We start from the raw sequence: 17,065 nt of genomic DNA, 5'->3' as shown, positions 1-17,065 counted from the left end.
ATAGAGCGCTCCTCATTTCCTCCTTTTCCTCCTTTTAAGTGGTGACTCATTCTGTGGAATGGGGCCCACAAGTACATGTAGCTCTCCAGTATCCCAGCCAAGCCTGAACTGGCCTTCATTCAACAGCCACGTATTTTTTTCAGTTATGGTATTTGAATAACAATCATGAGCGGGAACCCTGCTTGACTATTGTTCTCCTCCCTGCTCCAAGGGCACTGAGTTGAGTTGTAGTGAAAGAAAAGAGTTACACCCATGATCAGACCTGACCACAATTGGGCTATGTTGAAGTCCACCCACAGCCCTATGAATGATGATGGCAAGTTGACCAGACTTTGGGATGATCTGCACAAAGGCCCTAGGAGACACCATGCATAAGTGATATAACTGACCACAATGCTCCCCGACCAAGTACATTTCTTCTTAGACCTTTTCTTACCCTCTAGACCGGAGGTTTTGGAAGAGCTGTGGGGAGCCAGAAAGCCAACATAGTCCACCAAAGAGACAAATTGCTAGGTTGCCTTGGGATCAGAGGCTGCCATGTCGTCTGGCCTGGAATTGAATTTATTGATGTATACACCACTCCTCAAAGCCCATCCTCTGTCAAAAATTACTCTCCAGCCCCTCAGAGGCCTCAATCAGTTGGTTATTACCCAAAATCTTACTTTCCTTCTATTGCGATCTCATCCTTCTATTGCAGTCTTGCTGCAGTTGTACAGGGCCTTGGTGAGACTGCACCTTGAGTATTGTGTGCAGTTTTGGTCGCCTTATCTGAGGAAGGATGTTCTTGCCATGGAAGGAGTGCAGCGAAGATTCACCAGGCTAATACCTGGGATGGCAGGAATGACGTATGAGGAGAGATTGGGTCGATTGGGCTTGTACTCACTGGAGTTTAGAAGATTGAGAGGGGATCTCATCGAAACCTATAAAATTCTGTCAGGCCTGGACAGACTAGATGCAGGAAGGATGTTCCCGATGGCCGGGGAGTCCAGAACTAGGGTCATAGTCTAAGGATAAGGGGTAAGCCATTTAGGACAGAGATGAGGAGGAATTTCTTCACCCAGAGAGTGATGAACCTGTGGAATTCTCTACCACAGAAGGCAGTGGAGGCCAATTCATTAAATATATTCAAGAAAGAGTTGGATATATTTCTTAAGGCTAAAGGGATCAAGGGATATGGGGAGAAGGCAGGAACGGGGTACTGAATTTGGATGATCAACCATGATCTCATTGAATGGCGGAGCAGGCTCGAGGGGCCGAATGGCCTACTCCTGCTCCTATCTTCTATGTTTCTATAGTGTTCCAAAAATGCATCTGGTTTCTGACAAATTATTATCACATTGTCCAAATGTTCTCCAGTGGGGACGAGGTGGTCCAGTGGGCTGGACATTGTTCTTTCATCACTGGGGCCTGAGTTCAAACCGAACCCTGAGATCAAAGTTTCCTCTATAAGTGGGAGGTGGTGCGTTTTGGTAGAAAAAGTAAGTCCTAATTATGATCTGAACGGTGCTGGAGAAGAACAGAGGGATTTGGGTTACTGGTCCACAGGACATTAAGGCAGCACCGCAGTTTCATAAGGCTGTAAAAAAAAGCAAACAAAATTCTAGGTTTTATCACGGTATAGAATATAAAAGCCAAGAGGTAATGATGAGCTTATATAAAACCTTAATAAGAATTACATAGAATTTACAGCACCCAAACAGGCCATTCGGCCCAAATGTTCCATGCCGGTGTTTATGCTCCACACGAGCCTCCTCCCACCCCGCTTCACTAACCCCATCAGCATATCCTTCTATTCCTTTCTTCCTCATGTGCTTTTCCAGCTTCCCCTTAAATGCATCTATGCTAATCACCTCAACTACTCCCTGTGGCAGCGAGTTCCACATTCTCACCACTCTCTGGGTAAAGACGTTTCTCCTGAATTCCCTTTTGGATTTATTATTGACTATCTTAGAAACATAGAAACATAGAAGATAGGAGCAAGAGTAGGCCATTCGGCCCCTCGAGCCTGCTCCGCCATTCAACGAGATCATGGCTGATCATCCAAATTCAGCACCCTGTTTCTGCCTTCTCGCCATATCCCTTGATCCCTTTAGCCTTAAGAAATATATCCAACTCCTTCTTGAATATATTTAATGAACTGGCCTCCACTGCCCTCTGTGGTAGAGAATTCCACAGGTTCACCACTCTCTGGGTGAAGAAATTCCTCCTCATCTCAGTCCTAAATGGCTTACCCCTTATCCTTAGACTGTGACCCCTGGTTCTGGACTCCCCGGCCATCGGGAACATCCTTCCTGCATCTAATCTGTCTAGTCCTGACAGAATTTTATAAGTTTCAATGAGATCCCCTCTCATTCTTCTAAACTCCAGTGAGTACAAGCCCAATCGACCCAATCTCTCCTCGTACGTCATTCCTGCCATCCCAGGTATCAGCCTGGTGAATCTTCGCTGCACCCCCTCCATGGCAAGAACATCCTTCCTCAGATAGGGCTACCAAAACTGCACACAATACTCAAGGTGTGGTCTCACCAAGGCCTTGTACAACTGCAGCAAGACATCCTTGTTCCTGTACTCAAACCCCCTTGCTACGAAGGCCAACATACCATTTGCCTTCTTAACCGCCTGCTGCACCTGCATGCTTACCTTCAGCGACTGGTGCACAAGGACACCCAGGTCTCGTTGCACTTCCCCTTCTCCCAATCTATTGCCATTCAGATAATCTTATATTTATGGCCCCTAGTATTGGACTCTGCCACAAGTGCAAACATCTTCTCTATGTCTACCTTATCAAACCCCTTCATAATTTTAAAGACCTCTATCAGGTCAACCCTCAGCCTTATCTTTTCTGGAGAAAAGAGCCCCAGCCTGTTCAGCCTTTCCTGATAATTGTAACCTCTCAGTTCTGGTATCCTTGTGAATCTTTTTTGCACGTTCTCCAGTGCCCCATATCCTTTTTATGATATAGAGACTAGAACTGTGCACAGTACTCCAAGTGTGGTCTACTTCTCTTCCAATCTGGGAGATGTACTGTATTACGTTAAATCATTATCTCTTGCTCAAATTATAATTGTGTGCTCTACTGTGCTAGTATCCTATCTTTGCATTTCCACAAACTGCTGACGTCAATGAAAAATACACCATGCTAAAGTGCAGCATGTTGACAACTGACATCACATCAAACAGCAGCAAAATGCACACAAGTAAGGGAATTGTGTTCACAGAATGGACTGCAACATTATCTTGGTGCATTGCGACCCGTGAGAGCATCTCATTCATTGGGAGAATAGCACAGCCTCTGAGCTCGATCCTGCTCTCTCTCCTGATACCCACACAAGCGCACTTCGAGTAAGAGGTCACTGAATAGCGGTCAGGACGGGGAACCCCTGGCTGATTTTCCACATCCCCAACCACGGTCAATTATACATTCCCACTGCCACCCCTGCCAGCTCGCAACAGACTGGGTAATAAAGCCTGCTTAGCTGAACTAGTCAATGCATTAACCAGCTGAGACATTGAGGGAGCTATAACACATCTTTTCTGGGTACATTTTTTTTTAAATTGATGAATAGATGTTTATGTTGCTGCCAAAAATTTTTGTTAGTAGAGGTTTTGATGAGGTGAATAGGGAAAGACCTTTCCTGCTGGTTGGGGAGTTAGTGATGAGTTATGAGAGTCTTTGCTGGAGGGCCCATAGTGCAGGATAGCAAAAGACAAGAGAGGATGAGGTATATCAAGAAATAGTGATTATATAATGTGTGTAGATTAGAGGCAGTCTGGGTTTTTAGGACGTTTTGGACTGAAGATTAGGGTATTTGGGATGTACTGGTGTGAAGATTGTGGATGGTCTGGGTTTTCGGGATGTATTGGTGTTCCGCAGGAAGATGCAGTGTGTAAAGCTTTGCTATTGGTATTCTGCAGAGACTTGGGAATCTGAAGGTCAGCTTGCGACAGAAGTCATGTTGCCAAGCAGAAGGAGAGGTGTCTGGTTTAAGTACTAACTCTTGTGGCGCTGCTGCGTGTTACAGCCATGATCTCAAGAAGGAATCACAGCCTCGCCCACATCTTCTGACATGGAGAGGGATGACTCTGGCTGGATCAGGGCGGTAGGCCATGCTCAACCTGCAAAATGATTTTGGACCGTACTGAGTCCAGGAAGAAGAGCCTTCAAGTGAGAGCTGGACCTGTTTCTGGCTGGGGTGGAGATCACCTCTTGCAGAAGGTAGGCACTGCAGGGAATTCAGGGGCAGAGTGAGCTCCTGGACTAGTTGCGATCGCCTAGATGGGTCAGAGAGGAATTTCCTGGATTTTTTCCCCCAAATTGGCCTGGGTTTTTTCATTTTTTTGCCTCTCTCAGGAGATCACATGGTTTTGGGTGAGGTGGAGAGAGTATATATTGTGATACACAAGGTATCGCGATTGTGCAGGCCAGGCTCAATGGACCACAAGGTCTTTATCTGTCCATCATTGTTCGTATGTTCTTATGTTTGTAGATGGTTTTTATTCTGCAGGCTGCCAAACAAGGCTCCAAACTTCAAGCACTAATTTCTTACCAAATGTTTACAAGGAGAAGGATACTGGGGAGGAGGTAAATACTAAATTGGTTATAAGTGAGATGAGAGACAGTATAATAAATTAAAGGAAAGTATTAGGGAAGTTAGTTAGGCTTAAGGATGACAAAGTGCCAGGACCTGATGGGATACCTCCAAGGATCCTAAGGGATGTGAAAGTGGCTGTGTGCCGGGGAACGGGAGAGTCGCTAATGTAATAGCCATTTTCAAAATGGGAGTTAGAGTTCACCTGGGTAATCAGAGGCCAATTAGTTTAACATCTGTAGTAGGAAAATTTTGGAATCTTTAAAGATGAATCAACTACTAGATGAAGAGAAATTAAACAGAAGCAGCCATTTCAGAGAGGAAGGTCATGCTTGACAAACCTGGTGGAGTTCTTTGAGGAGGTGACAGATAGGGTGGAGGGGGAAATGTGGCGGATGTGGTGTACAGGGAGTTTCAGAAAGCCTTTGACAAGGTCCCACGCAGGAGGCTATTGCAATCTTAAGGGTGGATTCTCAAAGTGATTGGAGGTGGGTGACAGTGTCCCATAGGGGTCTGTTATGGGACCACTTCTGTTTTCTGTGTGCATCAATGATTTGGATCCAGGGCTAGAGGGAATGGCGTCCAAATCTGAAGACAATACTAAAATATGAGGTCTCGTATTTAATTCTGAGGACCAAGGGCAACCTGCAAGGGGATATTGATAAGATGGTGGAACGGGCAAAAAAGTGGCAGATGGAAATGATTGTCAATAAAAGTGAAGTAGTGCATTTTGGTAAAAACAGTAAAAATAATAATTATACCTTGAATGGGGGAAAGTCTGAGTGTTCAGTTCACAAGACATTAACAATGGGAAATCATGCTCTGTGGGCTCAAGCCCAGGAGGGACCAGATCAAGACGGCCCAAAACAACAACAACAACTTGTATTTATATAGCGCCTTTAACGTAGTAAAACGTCCCAAGGCGCTGCACAGGATTATTTTAAGACAAAAAATTTGACACCGAGCAACATAAGGAGAAATTAGGGCAGGTGACCAAAAGCTTGGTCAAAGAGGTAGGTTTTAAGGAGCGCCTTAAAGGAGGAAAGAGAGGTAAAGAGGCGGAGAGGTTTAGGCAGGGAATTCCAGAGCTTAGGGCCTAGACAACAGAAGGCACGGCCGCCAATGGTGGAGCGATTATAATCAGGGATGCTCAAGAGGCCAGAATTAGAGGAGCGCAGATATCTCGGGGGGGCTGTGGGGCTGGAGGAGATTACAGAGATAGGGAGGGGTGAGGCCATGGAGGGATTTAAAAACAAGGATGAGAATTTTGTAAACGAGGCGCTGCTTAACCGGGAGCCAATGTAGGTCAGCGAGCACAGGGGTGATGGGTGAACGGGACTTGGTGGGAGTTAGGACACGGGCAGCCAGGAGTATGTTGGAATAGTCAAGTCTAGAGGTAACAAAGGCATGGATGAGGGTTTCAGCAGTGAATGAGGTGAGGCAAGGGCGGAGACGGGCGTAGTTACTGAGGTGGAAGTAGGCGGTCTTTGTTATGCTGCGGATATGTGGTCAGAAGCTCATTTCAGGGTCAAATATGACACCAAGGTTGTGAACAGTGTGGTTCAGCCTCAGACAGATGTTAGGGAGAGGGATGGAGTCAGTGGCTAGGGAACGGAGTTTGTGGCGGGGACTGAAAACAATGGCTTCGGTCTTCCCAATATTTAATTGGAGAAAATCTTTGCTCATCCAGAGCTGTATGTCGGGCAAGCAGTCTGACAATTTAGACACCGTGGAGGGGTTGAGAGAAGAGGTAGTGAAGTAGAGCATTCCACACAGGATCTCCACATCCCGAAGAGAAGACCCCAGACCGCCAGTCTGGTCCACACAGGAATCCAAGCCCCAAGACACAAGAAGCCAAGCCTGATTTGCATTCAGTGCAGACATTTATTATTTAGTACAGTATCAGTTGGAGTTACACAGTCAAATGTACAGGTCGTAGTCGCCTTTACATAATGAAACATAATCCTTTAGAATTGAAACCTTCTCTCTTCAGACACGCAACAACTGGCTTCTAATAGATTGTACTTTAGAACAGAGGTGTTCAACCTATGGGCCTAGAGCCACGTGCAGCTCCTGGACCCGTTCCAGCCCTCGAATCCCAGGCAACTCAGTCCCGTGTGCGCTTATGTGTTTCTTTATTTTGTGGGTCTGAAGGTTTGGAAAGGGCTGTTCCTTGTGCTGCTGCCTCATTGGTGGAAAATCCTAAATCTGAACACCAAGATTTGTTGGAATCAGGAACTTGTGATATTTATACAAATGAATGGGGTCATGGATCTAACACTTTATACGGGGCCCATGAAGACAAATTCGTAGACTGCCTTGCTCCAGAACATCGCGCTGTGTTTAAGAGGACAGGGGTTCTGCCTCCACTCAACGAACACTGTGGTCCCCACCCAACGCCCACATGTGCACGCACCTACCTGCATGGGGCACTGGATAGCAATCAAGAGTAGGAGTCTTCACTAAGTTTCCCCTCTCTACCCCGGGGGCCAACTGCACTGCCCCACCTGACTCAGCACAGATCCAGATTGAAAGCCTTTCCAGTTCTGTGTGACTCCGTACCACGCTGGTACCGCCCCAGGATACCGCCACCAGGATATGCGTTTACCCACCGAGGCCTCAAGGAGCCTAATTTGTCTAGGATGTGCAGTCAGGGCCTGTCCAACAGGTCTTCGGTATTCAGGCTAATGGAGCTTTGCGAATGATGGCCTTTGAACTAAAACATACTGCAGTCATCAGTGCAGCCTCCAAGATGGCCGAATAAGAGGGGCCCTGCAGTCTGGAACATTCTAGAATGTGACTACGGCCTCCTGGCCTCCCCTAAGCTACAATGGTGCAACTTTTATACAGATTGCAGACATTGCTTGTTCGTTATTTCAGAAATTGTTGCTAACAAGTTGGGGGAAAAAGCTCTATATTTTATCAGTGTAAAAATTGGTGACATGTATGGGCCACTTAATTAAACAAAAACAAAAAAAAATCACAATTCTAGTAAAAATGAAATTCTAGAGCTATAATCATAAATTGGTTCATGTGGTCCAACTATAAAGTTAGAACTACAGGGATCTTCATTGCGATTTGATAAGATGGTGGGTCCGTGTCCACTAATGGACTACCAGTTGGTGACAGGGCCAACAACCCGCCAGGATTGGCCAGAAGATTAATCCCCAGGATACCGCCACCAGCAAACCCAGGGAGAAAAATCACAGGGCAATAAAAGAATTAGCGTTTAAAAAAAAATTTCTTTGAACACTTTTATTTATTCGTTATTAAAATATTGGCGATGGGGGTGGGGAAGGCTGTTTGATTGACAGTCAGGAATCATCCAATTGGGTAACGAAGAGTCTGTTTCCAATCGTCGTGGGAACGAGAGAGCGACCAATAGTGGGAGCGTGGGGGCGGGGCAGTTGGGGGGGGGTGGGGTCATACGATGAAACCGCAAGGAATACGTCCAATCAGAGTTGGCCACCCTAGTTGGGTGCCCCTGCTGTGCCTGTTTTTGACCCACATTGTGACCTCTCGCAGTCAGACATTAAACCATATCACTTGCTCAGTTTTCTGGCTACTTTGAACGCTTGGAAGAGAGAGCCTCTCACCAATGAGTGACCCTTCGGTTAATGAAAGCGTTTTCACAGACCATTCCAACTCACCTTCCTTTCTAAACAATTACTCGAGTCTTTTAATATACATGAACTTATTTCATCACTTAGCTTACTGGCTTATTTTGTACAAAAAAAAAGGATTTGTGACAACCCAAAACTTCTGGAGGCCCAAAGCAGTCCCTGGATCCCAAGCCAATTTGGCTCCACATTCTGCGCTTGGCCGGGGTTTATACTTGTTAAAGTTCCCTCAAGGTTGGAAGGTCTGTTTTTAATTTTATGTTTCCACTAATCTGTTAGATAGTTTTTCTTTAAACAGGAAATGCTAGTGATGTCATCAGCACTGCTAGTTGTTAATCGTGCAGGATTCAGGGCCTACTACAAATGCTGAAGGACACAGCCTGGGCTTCAACCTCAATACAAATGACCTGAGAATCTACCTGGCCGGAGCCTTATGGTGACAGCCTGCATAGGAGAGAAAAGCAAAAAAACAGAAATGCTGGAAACACTCAGCTGGTCCGGCAGCCTCTGGAAAGAAAGGAAAAATATCAACCTTTCAGGAACAACCATCTATCAGGAAGCCCTCGGCATTTCTGAGGTGTTAGCCGTGGTTCAGTGTTAGCACGCGTGCCTTTCTGACTCATGAAGGTTGTGGGTTCAAATCTCGCTCCAGAGACTTTATCCAGGCTGACACTCTAGCGTAGGACTGAGGGAGTGCTGTACTGTCGGAGGTGCCGTCTTTCAGATGAGATGTTGAACTGAGGCCCTGGTCTGCTCTCTCAGGTGGGCGTAAAAGATCTCACTTTGAAGAAGAGCAGGGAAGTTCTCCCCAGTGTCCCTCAACCAGCATCACTAAAACAAATTATCGGGTCATTATCTCATTGCTGTTTGTGGGAGCTTGCTGTGCACAAATTGGCTGCTGCGTTTCCCACAGTAGAGCAGTGACTACACTTCGAAAGTGCTTCATTGGTTTTAAAGCACTTTTGGACGTCCTGAGGTTGGGAAAGACGCTATGTAAATGGAAGTTCATTCTTTCTTTCAAACAATTAGACCACAAACATTAATATTTTCCCTTTTTTTGCAGAGGCTGCCGGCGTTTTCTGTTTTTGTTTCACATTTCCAGCTTCTGCAGTATTTTGGGGGGGGGGGGGGTGGGGGCTTACATCCTTTTTAACATTAAAATCTCATCGCGAATGAGCGACGAGTCACTTTGACGTGAAGTAGCTGCGAGCCTGATCCATCGTAAGACTTCCTCCGTGGGCAACAAAACCATAAACCCAGTGTTTGGAAACGTGTCGATTCTGTGCCGTGGGATTCTCTCTCTCTCTGCCCCTCCTCCGTGTGGAAGTGATCTTTTGAAAGCAATCGGGGGTAATTGTAACTCCGGGCGATGGTGTGAAATGGGCGAATTAGCCGGCCAGTTTACATCTCGCCGGATTTTCCCTTCCGTTGACTTCAAGAGAAAGGAAAATAAAACGTGATGTACGATTGGCGGCTAACTCGCCCATTTCACACCATCGCCCGGAGTTACAATTATCCCCATTGACTGTGACGTTGGCAATGTTTTTACAATTCTGTAGCCATGAAGTGCAGGAAAGTATTTGATTGGTGTCGTCTGTTTATCCAACAGTCAGGTGTACTTTGCTCTGTCCTATACACGCTCTGTGCCCAATATTCCAATATGTGTTCCCAGTGTGTGATTCTTATGCCCAATATTCCGATATGTGTTCCCAGCCTGTGATTCTTCTGCCCAATATTCCGTTATGTGTTCCCAGCCTGTGATTATTCTGCCCACTATTCCGATATGTGTTCCCAGTGTGTGATTCTTATGCCCAATATTCCGATATGTGTTCCCAGTGTGTGATTCTTATGCCCAATATTCCGATATGTGTTCCCAGTGTGTGATTCTTCTGCCCAAAATTCCGATATGTGTTCCCAGCCTGTGATTCTTCTGCCCAATATTCCGTTATGTGTTCCCAGCCTGTGATTATTCTGTCCAATATTCCGATATGTGTTCCCAGTTAAAGTCCCAAAAGCAGAAATGAGATAATGGGATAAAAATTGGCCAGGACACAGAGAACTCCCATGCTCTTCTTCAGAATTGTGACATTTGATCTTTTACATCCACCTGAAAGGGCAGACGGGGCCTCAGTTTAATGTCTCATACCAAAAGATAGCACCTCTGACAGTGCAGCACTCCCTCAGTACTGCACTGGAGTGTCAACCCGAATTTTATGCTCAAGTCTCTGGCATGGGACTTCCACAGCCTTCTGACTCAGGGGTAGGAGTGCTGCCCACTGAGCCACGGTTGACTTGATGGCACCACCTTGAACAACTCGCCGCAGGTGACTGGCCACGTGACAGCCTTATACCGTCTGCCTAAACTATGTGCAAAATGTAACATGCGCCTCATGTTGTTCTCCGCCTGTACTGCTCCAGTGAAACCCGCTTTTCTTTATCTGCTCCAGTCTTCGGACTTCTCACCGTTCCAGCCAGGTGAATGTGGCGTAGCGCTCGCTCAGGGTCCTCTGCAGCTGTAGCGCTTGTGTTCTATCACGGACCTCAATAACACAGGTGACCTGAAAAAAAAACAATCAACGTGGGCCGTGACATCAGCCAACAACAACAACCATAGCGTCTTTAACACAGAACATGTCCCAAGGCGTTTCACAGGAGGGTAATTGGACAAAAAATTTAACACCGAGCCACATAAGGAGATATTCGGAAAGGTGTGACCAAAAAAGATTGGTCAAAGAGGTGGGTTTTAAGGAGCATCTTAAAGGAGGAGACAGAGGCGGAGAAATTTAGGGAGGGAATTTCAGAGTTTAGGGCCTAGACGGCTGAAGGCACGGCCACCAATGTTTTTTTTAAATTTGTTTATGGGATCAGGGCATCGCTGGCAAGGCCAGTATTTATTGCCCATCCCTAGTTGCCCTTGAGAAGGTGGTGGTGAGCCGCCTTCTTGAACCGCTGCAGTCCGTGTGGTGAAGGTACTCCCACAGTGCTGTTAGGGAGGGAGTTCCAGGATTTTGACCCAGCAATGATGAAGGATCGGTGATATACTTCTAAGTCAGGATGGTGTGTGACTTGGAGGTGGTGGTGTTCCCATGCGCCTGCTGCCCTTGTCCTTCTAGGTGGAAGGTTGCGGGGTTGGGAGGTGCTGTCGGAGAAGCCTTGGCGAGTTGCTGCAGTGGAGCGAAGGAAATGGGGGATGCGCAAGGGGCACTCCACCCCCCCTTCCATTCTGCTCACCTCCCTTCCTAAAGGTGTTCACTCAAACTTTGACATGGTTCCACTTGCTCTCACTCACATGGCTATTCTTCATGTGTGAGTCGAGATGGTCAAGACCAGCAGACTATCCAACTGTGAGGGGCATCATAGCCAAGCCTTATCCTGTCCTCACCCAAAGCCCCCCCCCACCACACACACACATGCATAGTTCCTGGGCAAGCGAGCGAGAGTGGCAACGCTGATATATTTTATCAGATGGGGGACACTGAGGTTCTTTGCCGGGTCTCTGGTCATGATTTGGGATTCTTTCCCAGGCTGAGTTGAGGCTCAGCAGGCAGGCGATGGGTGATGACAATGTGAGGGAGGAAGCTCTCTCTCAAGAGACCCAAGCGATGGACAATCTGTTAGCCGCCTCTGGTTATTCAGAAAGACGCACCGCACTCTTGTGTTGGGAGCCAGTTGCGATTCCTGTCACAGAGGCTTTAAAAAAATCAGAACCCTAGACACCATGAGACTGCAGGGCAGCAGAAGGGAGTGACTCGCAGGCCTGGGTGATAGGACAGGGCACAGAGAGACTGTGCTTTTAAGTTGCGTTAGACCGCTGACCGCAGTGGGCTTGTGCTCGTATGTTGCTTATTTTCACAGCAGTACGCAGGCAGAAGTTATACTGATTGTACTGAGTGCCTCTCATCATACGGAGTGTTCTGTCAGTTTTTTTGACTGTGGAATAAAGCAAGAAACAACTTGTACAATAGCAAAATACTGCGGATGCTGGAAATCTGAAATAACAACAGAAAATGTTGGAAACACTCAGCAGGTCAGGCAGCATCGAGGAGAGAGAGAAACAGAGTTTCTCTAACCTCTTCTCCAACCTTTTCCAGTTCTGACGAAGGGTCCCCGACTCGAAACATTGACTCTGTTTCTCTCTCCTCGATGCTGCCTGACCTGCTGAGTGTTTCCAGCATGTTCTGTTGTTATTTAAGAAAGAACTTGTATTTATACAGTGCCTTTCAGAACCTCAGGATGTCCCAAAGCGCCTTATGGACAAATAAAGTACTTTTGAAGAGCAGTCACTGCTGTAATGTAGGAAAACGCTGCCGCCAATTTGCGCACAGCAAGCTCCCACAAACAGCAATGTGACAATGACCAGATAATCTGTTTTTAGTGATGTTGATTGAGGGATAAATATTGGGGATAACTCCCCTGCTCTTCTTCAAAATAGTGCCACGAGATCTTTTATGTCCACCTGAGAGAGCAGCCAGGGCCTCGGTTTAACGTCTCATCCGAAAGGTGGCACCTCTGACAGTGTAGCACTCCCTCAGCGCTGCACTGGAGTGTCAGCCTAGATTTTTGTGCTCAAGTCTCTGGAGTGGACTTGAACCCACGACCTTCTGACCCAGAGGCGAGGGTGCTACCCACTGAGCCACGGCTGACTGTGGAGACACAGGGCACAGAGATCTCGGAGGGTTGCAGGGCTGGAGGAGGTTACAGAGGTAGGGAGGGGCGAGGCCATGCAGGGACTATGGTGCCCATCTTCCCTCATGGTGGTAAAAAAGACCAACTGTCTTGGTGTGGGTATCTGTTCTGCCCAATAAAAATGGCTGAACTTACTCTTTTTGTTTCTCTCCAGTATCCTCCCCTCACCTCTATGTGTGTACTGAATACCTTTTCTAAGCGATCATTGTTCATGTGGGAACCTTGACAATGTCCGCTGGCATGCAATTCGACCGTGGACTCTCTCACAGTCAATAAAGATTTTTTGTTAGTATTAAGGGATAGGGAGCAAAGGCGGGTGAATGGAGTTGAGGTACAGATCAGCCATGATCTAACCGAATGGCGGATCAGGCTCGAGGGGTAGTTCCCGTGTTTCTAAGGGGGAAAAATTCAGTATCGCTCCGTTTGGGGCGCCATTATCGGCCGTGCGCAAAGTTTAGCGCCTGGCGCTAATTATCGCCTCCGACGGCAAACTTGGCTTTTATCACCCCTGGAGGTGATTGGAGCGCTAAATCAGGCGCTTCACACCTGTCTTAAGGCGCAAAGGCTGAGGAGCGAGGCGCTACCTCAGAGCGCTGGCGAAGCAAGGAAGGGCATATCAAAATGAACCTGCAAAGTGTTGCTCAGTACCCAAAACTCCTTCACACAGCGTTGAATCTCTCCAGAAGTCTCTCTCTCTCTCAGAATGCGTGCTGCAAAAATGTCACCAACAAAAAGAGGCAGGAAGCGGTCGCCTTTAAATAGCGCTCCCCTAATCCCTTTCTGACTGCAAAACGCTCCCCTCAACCTGTCGTTGCTAGCGGCAGGCAGTAAGGCAGGGGGCGCCACTCAATATGCGGTCCAGGGCGCTACCGTGACATTGCGCACTCGACTGACGTCACGATCTGCCGGCGCAGGAGATTGTGGCGGTAGTGTTTAGCGCTGCCGCAAAATGTCTAGTTAATTTCGCGAACGGCGCAAACATCGCCGCGCCTGGGCGCTAGTTACTTTGCGCCCCATTAGTGCCCTCTTAAGGCACTAACGGGAGGCGCAAACAACTGAATTTTTCCCCCTAAGTCTGATACTGATATCATCCAAAGTCCACTGACGTGTGCTTCCAGCAGGAGCACTGTGGTCGGCGTGGGGACCTTGTCTGATTTACCCTTCCGATCTCAGAGGTACTGCAGCCTATTGGTAATACCTGTAGTACTGCCACACTACCTGAGATCAGCTAACACAGCACTGACTAGGGATCTGAAATCCAGTCTTAACATTAACTATGAGAACCCTGGCTACAAGTTCACAGGAAAATGGCATCTGCTGCACCAGATAGAGGGGGTTGCTTTGAAAACCACCAAAAGTCTTATAGAATACATATTTGGATGAACATGAATAATAATGATCCATTGAGCCTCTTAGAGGTTAGCATGCTGAACAAAGACAATAATATGATGCAGAGACTTGAATTGCAAAGCTTATCTCCTGCTCGTGGATCAAGTAGTATCCTGGAGTGGCACCTTCCCAAGAAAGTATCCAACTGTATTACCGTTGTACTCAAAATATCTTGGAATGTTACATAACTGACTTACTGAATGTTAGAGAGTGAGCTATGGGAGGATCACAGTAAGCTGCTCAGATATGTTGGCACATCAGAGCTTAAGCCATTAAATTGGCCTTGACATTAACGTCTGGAACTCTCAAGATGTCTACGCATGTTCGTCTTCAGCATATTAGGAGCATTGGAACAGGAGGAGGCCATTCAGCCCCTCGAGCATGTTCCACCATTCAAGTAGATCATGGTTGATCTGTATCTTAACTCCATCTATCCGCCTTGGGTCCATATCCCTTAATATCCTTACCTAAAAAAATCTATCGATCTCAGTCTGAATTTTTCAATTGACCCCCCCAGCCTCAACAGCTTTTTAAGGGAGAGAGTTCCAGATTCCCACTGCCCTTTGTGTGAAGAAGTGCTTCCTGACATCACCCCTGAACGGCCTGGCTCTAATTTTAAGGTTCTGCCCCCTTGTTCTGGACTCCCCCCACCAGAAGAAATAGTTTCTCTATCTGTCCTATCAAATCCTTTAATCATCTTAAACACTTCTATTATATCACCCCTTAATCTTCTATACTCAAGGGAATACAAGCCTAGTCTATGCAGCCTGTCCTCATAACTTAACCCTTTTAGCCCCGGTATCATTCTGGTGAATCTGTACTGCACCCACTCCAAGGTCAATATATCCTTCCTGAGGTGCGGGGCCCAGAATTGAGCGCAGTGGTCCAGATGGGGTCTAACCAGAGTTTTATATAACTGTAGCATAACTTCCAGCCCTTTGTATTCCAGCCCCCTTGATTAGCCTTTTTAATTAATGTTTGCACCTGTCCACTAGATTCAATGATGTCTGTACATGGACCCCTAAATCTCTCAGCTCTTCCACAGTTCCCAGCTTCTCACCATTTAGAAAATACTCTGATCTGTCTCTCTTAGGCTACAAGAGCAGGTCAGAGGCTAGGTATTCTGCGGCGAGTGTCTCACCTCCTGACTCCCCAAAGCCTTTCCACCATCTACAAGGCACAAGTCAGGAGTGTGATGGAATACTCTCCACTTGCCTGGATGAGTGCAGCTCCAACAACACTCAAGAAGCTCGACACCATTCAGGATAAAGCAGCCTGCTTGATTGGCACTCCATCCACCACCTTCAACATTCACTCCCTCCACCACCGGCGCACTGTGGCTGCAGTGTGTACCATCTACAAGATGCACTGCAGCAACTCGCCAAAACTCCTTCAACAGCACCTTCCAAACCCGCGACCTCTACCACTTAGAAGGACAAGGGCAGCAGACGCATGGGAACATCACCACCTACAAGTTCCCCTCCAAGCCACACACCATCCTGACTTGGACCTGTATCGCCGTTCCTTCACTGTCGCTGGGCCAAAATCCTGGAAGTCCCTTCCTCACAGCATTGTGGGTGTACCTACACCATATGGACTGCAGCGGTTCAAGAAGGCGGCTCACCACCATCTTCTCAAGGGCAATTAGGGATGGGCACTAAATGCAGGCCTAGCCAGCGACGCCCACATCCCATCAATGAATTAAAAAAAAGTGGATGAGCTCACATTTCCCATACTCTCACTGGGATGTTTATACAATCCAAGGGGACTGTTACAACACACTGCCCCACCAGTAACAGGCAGTACACGAGTTCACAACCCCCTCAGTAACACTAGTTGAATGTGCTGTGACATTCTCCTGGTAAGAGTTGAGTAAGGTAATAGCACCTCAAAGAACCTGCAGGAGACTCAAAATGGCGACGGCAAAGACTCAGAGAAGTGATTTACTTTCCTGGGGTCGATTTAAGTGAATGGGGGCCGGCTGCAGACGTAATACTGGCACGGCAGCTGTGGATCATTCCGACTCCAGATGCGAACAGCTAATCACGATGTGAGAATGTTCCAGTGCTGTGTGCTGTTACAGGGTGATTGAGAGGCGGCCAAATCCTGGTCAGCCTGATGGGAAACACTCCACATCCAGCCCTCTGGGTGTTGCAAAACTGCAGCATTACATGGTTCAAAAACAGCACAAATACAGCTGGTGAGATTTTACTGACGTACTAGCCAGTTGATTATTCCTGTGACTATACCTACAACGAAAATGAGTGGGTTAGTGTATGATTGGCTAAGTGAGTGTGTTAGTCTATGATCGGCCCTGCCAGTAGCACTGTGAGTGTCTCAGATTGTGAATGATACAGCCAGTCACACACTGTCACTAGTTCGGAACATGGAGCTAATCCATTAGCTCTGCATTCCCACATTAGCATGGGGATAATCGCTCATCACAGACGCCACTCTGCCCTGCCAGTGGTAAGGCCCCTATTCTTGTTATTTAACCATTGCTCTGGTAGGACTGATGTGCTGGTACAAAGAACCACCATGAACACCATCTGTTATCCATCATCCCTGTCCATCTGCTCTGATCTCATTGTTCACATGGAATGGGGAACTAATCTGAAGGAGCCTACAATTGTACTAACGCCGCTCCCCCAGATGGTCGGAATACAATGACACTTTTTACTGGAACTCCAGTGTAGAACTATTCATGACATGAACTGATATGGTCTCTTTAGGGTTTGGCTATAAGTTGTTTCTTTCAAGTTTGTGTCACTCCCAGCTGAG

The 17,065-nt window shown here is 47.1% G+C and overlaps 1 protein-coding gene across 4 annotated transcripts in view; it reads right to left on the bottom strand.

Moving 5' to 3' along the window:
* Positions 1-6,453: 6,453 nt before the first annotated feature.
* Positions 6,454-17,065, bottom strand: part of LOC147098503 (uncharacterized) — a 66,788-nt gene continuing 56,176 nt past the window's right edge. For all 4 annotated transcript variants that reach the window (XM_085970286.1, XM_085970288.1, XM_085970284.1 and 1 more), the window contains one exon: positions 6,454-10,767. In XM_085970286.1, coding sequence (XP_085826412.1) covers positions 10,669-10,767 — 99 coding nt within the window. In that variant the 3' untranslated portion in view covers positions 6,454-10,668. The remainder of the gene's footprint in view (positions 10,768-17,065) is intronic.

The sequence above is a fragment of the Somniosus microcephalus genome, chromosome 29 (genome assembly GCF_052327205.1).
Source record: "Somniosus microcephalus isolate GS21.2 chromosome 29, FLI_Smic_1.0, whole genome shotgun sequence".
Taxonomy (NCBI): domain Eukaryota; kingdom Metazoa; phylum Chordata; class Chondrichthyes; order Squaliformes; family Somniosidae; genus Somniosus; species Somniosus microcephalus.
Note: the sequence above shows the minus strand (reverse complement) of the source record. Positions and strands in the feature narration are given on the sequence as shown.